Genomic DNA, 4,785 nt, shown 5'->3' with positions numbered 1-4,785 from the left:
CTCATTCTTCAGTACTTAGTATTTAGTCTTAAAATCAAGTCAAACACAATTAAACTGTTAACACAAGAATAGTTAAGTCAACACAAATATTAGCTCTTCCAAATGGCAGTTTGTTATACTTTGTTTTACAAAAATAAGCCTTAAAAGCTTTTAACACTTAATATCTGTTTGAAAATAACTTAAGATGGGTGTTTTTATTTAGTTTTCCTAAACAACTGAGGACACACGTTATCATGGTGCTACAAAAGAGCTCTTAATGGCCTTAATGTTGATGTAGCACATAGATGATGTCTTTGCTACAATACTTTACTTTTACCATCCCTAATCACACTGATGACCCCCAATCATTAAATCCTTTTTTAAATTTTACTCTTGCATTTGTGACACATGTATGACGTCGTTATATTTAGATGATTTAACGTACAAAGTCTCCTGCAAAAGATGACTTTATCTTTATGTTCATGGTATCAGGTGCAGGTGTGTATTTCCTGGAGCAAGCAGTAGCCATCATCACAATAAAGTAGCATGCATTTCAACCTGAGTTTGTCTGAAAATATACGATGTTATCAGAAACTAGTATTTCAATAAAAACCTATGGCATAAGCACATATTGAGTTTGTCCGTTTGGGCTGAGTCAGGTTATTGTTAAATGAAAAGCTAGCTCCCTCATGTGGACAAGACTGGGACACATCGAGATCCATAACCCATTCCTTCATAAATCATATTACTGTAATCCTATGGTAGTTTGTTTCAGTTAAAACGCATTAGTACACTCATAGCACACAGACACACACACACACACACACACACACACATTAATGCATGTTGACAAATTGTTTAACAGACCAAAATATAAATCAATAAATAAGGGCTTTGAATATCTGAGCTAGAAACGGATACAATACACAAGTCGTTAGCTATAAGCATAGTGTTCTCTATAAATTAACATCTTGATTATTAATATGACCAAATTAAACAGGTGCTATTTGGCATATAATGAGTCTCTCTCACAAACTGTATAACAGCACTTGCTTGCAATGTTGTTCCCTTTTCATGTACTTGTATATGGATGTTATCCTACTATTCAAGTTTTTAGTTGTTTTTTTTAAAAGTAGTAACGAAAGGTTCTGGGTCCAGATGGGCCCCGCGACCATAATGTAAACACCAACGTAAACCTCCTCGCAAACATCGTCTTAAAACCACTGCGCTGTGCATTCACAACCCAGCAACATGTTTTAACAACCAACCCGAGCAACTAAGACTAAAAGAAACCTTCCGCTTCATTGTTCATGCAAAATGTTAGCATTTCGGCAACTTGGTACTTCCTTTAAGTGATCTGTTTTGAAGGTTGTTCTACGTTAGGGGCCGATCATCGTGGCTTTGTTCTTCCAGCAATGTTTGTATGCCGACATCTCCTGTTTGGCTCCTAGTTATTACTCTCAAAGAACATGAAATCCTGTGGAGAGAAGCAGCACGAATAAAGTGTTAATGGCAAATGCATTTCATTGACACAGCATACCAACATGGGGTTAAAATAGATCCGGAGGGGTTAGAATGCATCCACTGATCGCTGGTCGCTGCCAAGTTAGCTGAGAAAACGACCTGAGATTTTAGCAAATGTGGGTCACGATACTGCAGAACATCCCGCAAACTGTAGGCTACATACAGTAAGTGGTGCATTAAGTGGTAGGAACACAAAGGTCCGACTAGCATTGAAGTGAACGACATCATTCCCCATGAAAGTTAGGTCATATGAGGCTAGTGCATTTGAAACAGCCACGGCAATGGCTCAGGAATTTTTTAACTTTTGTTGATGTTGAAAAACAACTAAAGACCCAGTAAAAAAAATGCCTTTTGCTTTACTTACAATGAGAAAACATGCACCGATCATTACAGCCTTCATCCTCACGTCCAGGTCCATGGGGAACTGGATGCCAAAGTTGTCTGAGTCTGTGAACACCTCCCGAAGAAGCCCTGTCCACTGCTTACTGATTTTCCCAATCTTACTGACTTCATCCATCGTCAAAACCTGCGGAAAGAGTTTACAGAGAGGACAGAATGCAGACATGTGTTGCATTAGGATGAAGATCAATCCCTGAACCGGTTTTGGTTGTATTGGAGGGAGATCACGGAACAATTCACGATCCCATCCAAATTCAGCTTTTTTGCCCTCTGCCACAGTAACTTGAATTATCTATCCCAGTAATGACTTCAAAGCAGCGAGGGAAGAACCGGGATGGTAATATCATGCTTCACTTCCCCCTCCTGTGGGTCTGGTAAAAAGGTCTGTGTCACTGACCCAAATCCCCTTCACTGCTCAATCTAATAAAACCAGCTGAGCCGTGCAACAATGGCCACACTGTGCCACACAAGAGCGTGGCCTGTGCGGCGGCTTCATCCCAGCTACGGCACGCTCTGATGGGAAACATATTTCCTGCTTCGGAGCACGAGGACGATCCCTTTCAAAAATGTCCAGAGGGCCAGAATGTTACCGTGTCCCGTTCTGTTTTCACAAGTTTAATGGATCTCTGTGTTGAGATAAACCCACCTCAAAGTCGACATCTGGCAGGCAGCTCCATCCACAGAAGGGCCCGTGGATCTTCAGCACAGGCTCGGAGTGTTCGTCGGTGACGATGAATTTGGGGGAGAACGGGTGCCACTGTTGTTTAACGTAGCCCACTGTGTTACCAGGGGGGGACTGCACCTCCAGCTGAGTGAGGGATTGTAACAAGAGTGTGATTCGTGGCCACATCCTCACAAGAAACGGATAATGGTGAACACAAAAAAAACACCTTGAACACTATAATCTCATGTTAAAACGTGGTCTCACCCACCTCTTGTAGACAGCAAGGGAAGCAGCACGACATGCACTTGAGCGGCCTGGTGACGGTGATGACCTCCTGTCCAAAATTGTCAAGGACGTGGATGGTGAAGGAGCGCAAGGGGCCGCAGCACTGTCGGCTCAGGCAGTCGTTCTCCTCGACGGCGTAGAACACGTTCTGACCCAGGCTGTTGCGGACTTCGTATTTGTTGTTGCTTTCGAAGCCGACGAGGGCTGCGTGGACGAATGACACGCACAACGAGATGTCGTCGCTATCCAGACCCATGCTAAACCAATGTGTACTCAACATAACTAGCAGCATGAATTATGGAATGTCTCAGAAGCCGATGCGTGTTTCCATACTGTACCTTCAACAAGCTCAACTTTCTGTTTGATGAGCAGCTGATCCACCTGGAAAACAACACAACCACATGCACTGGATTCAACTGGATTCATTTCTGTCTGTTCAATGCAGCGGTTCAGTGGGAAGGGAGTGGAGTTTGTCACTAGTCTTGTATATATATATTTTTGTGTGGACATTATGTACTTCTAAAGCACCACTAATGTGTATAAATACTCCAACAGAGGAATTGCAGTAGGCCCACAGCTTCTGGGTTTCAGATCTTTCTTTTTTTTTTACAGTGGACCAGTTCTCTTGTCATAGCACAGCTGTTGTTGTTGACATTAAAGATGGCCCTGTGCTGTTGATGTGCCCCAGTGAACCATGCCAGTGAGTCAGCATGCACAATAGCCGGGCCCTGAAACTGAAGCAGCTTCTTCTATTTAATTATTTACACCTTTTTTTCCGACTGTGACATGTTAAAATGTCTTTCCAGGGAAAAAAAAAGGCCCATCTCTTGCAGCATCACTCCATTATAGTATCCATATATTCAGATTTAGGGTGTGAAATATGTTTTCAAACCAACGCCTCTACTGTCACGGGACTATTTGGTGGTATTGTATTCTAAACGTGATCCGATGATGTTCAATAATTAGGGAATGAAAAGAGTCAGTGATACTTGCTCATTTCCTCTGCCCTTAATGAACAGACATCATGTGGGTCGTGGACTAAATGTCACCAACATTTAGAAAACAAAGACTTAAACTGCTTCCTTTCCTACCTGGGTCAGGTATTCTAATCCCGGGGGACAGCCTGGTATTTCAGGGTTGGGCACATCGTACATATTCATGTTGTCCGCCTGGAACGACATCTGTTGATACATGGCATGATTAGTAGAGTGAGACACAGCGCCATCGCGTGCTTCTTTAGGGACCGACACGGATAATCTCGGTGGTATCGGGACGTGACGGGGCTTCTGACGGGAAGACGACAACACGAGAACGCTGACTCCGTTTGGCTTTCAACAAACGGGCCTAAAACCGACACGCGCAGCGCCTCTCGTGTCCAATATGTAGGGCATTAGTGCGGATCTCTGGAACTGATTGTTTTAAGAAGAGTGTGATATTTACAAGATGAGAATGTTGCGTCCGCTCGTAAAGAGAGAAGAGAGCGCGCGCCCGAGGTTTGGATCTACCTCCCTAAAATATTCAAGGGAGACGGCGAGTTGTTAGAAGCGACGAACTACCGACAAAAGGACCCTTACGTCACAGCCTGTGCCGTTTATGTTCCGAAACATACAGCCGTTTCATCGCGATCAAGATTACTCACCGAGATTTCACCTGCTACTCCAAATAATAACAGACCACTCCGGAACCAAGCCCACGGAATAAAGCTATAATCTCATTGGTCGACGTCACCGCACTTCCCTTTTGTCATGCGCCAATGGCGAGGCGGCAGTGTAGAAGAGCGCTCAACAGAAAGCTAGAACGAAATATAGTAGAAGACAGCAGACGATCAGTGAGGACCGAGTTGTTGTATTACACAGCCTGCAGTGTAGAAAACATACACGCGGTTTGTTCATTGCTCAAATGAAAAAACATCTGGATTAATAAGCACACATTAG

At 43.4% G+C, this 4,785-nt stretch overlaps 1 protein-coding gene across 1 annotated transcript; it reads right to left on the bottom strand.

Annotated features, from left to right (window-relative positions):
• Positions 1-1,426: 1,426 nt before the first annotated feature.
• Positions 1,427-4,534, bottom strand: LOC306794079 (phospholipid scramblase 2; the record flags this gene model as incomplete). The annotated part of the gene is made up of 7 exons (XM_079291971.1): positions 4,491-4,534; positions 3,943-4,032; positions 3,190-3,232; positions 2,835-3,055; positions 2,549-2,710; positions 1,868-2,029; positions 1,427-1,456 (listed from the first exon to the last, which is right to left on the bottom strand). Exons 2-7 carry the CDS (start codon positions 4,030-4,032, stop codon positions 1,427-1,429), a joined length of 708 nt encoding a protein of 235 aa, XP_079148097.1. The 5' UTR covers positions 4,491-4,534.
• Between the last annotated feature and the right edge of the window lie 251 nt (positions 4,535-4,785).

Source organism: Melanostigma gelatinosum, assembly GCF_949748355.1.
Source record: "Melanostigma gelatinosum genome assembly, chromosome: 20".
In the NCBI taxonomy this organism is placed as follows: Eukaryota; Metazoa; Chordata; class Actinopteri; order Perciformes; family Zoarcidae; genus Melanostigma; species Melanostigma gelatinosum.
The sequence above is the reverse complement of the archived record's forward strand: the minus strand, read 5'-3'. Positions and strand labels throughout refer to the sequence as shown.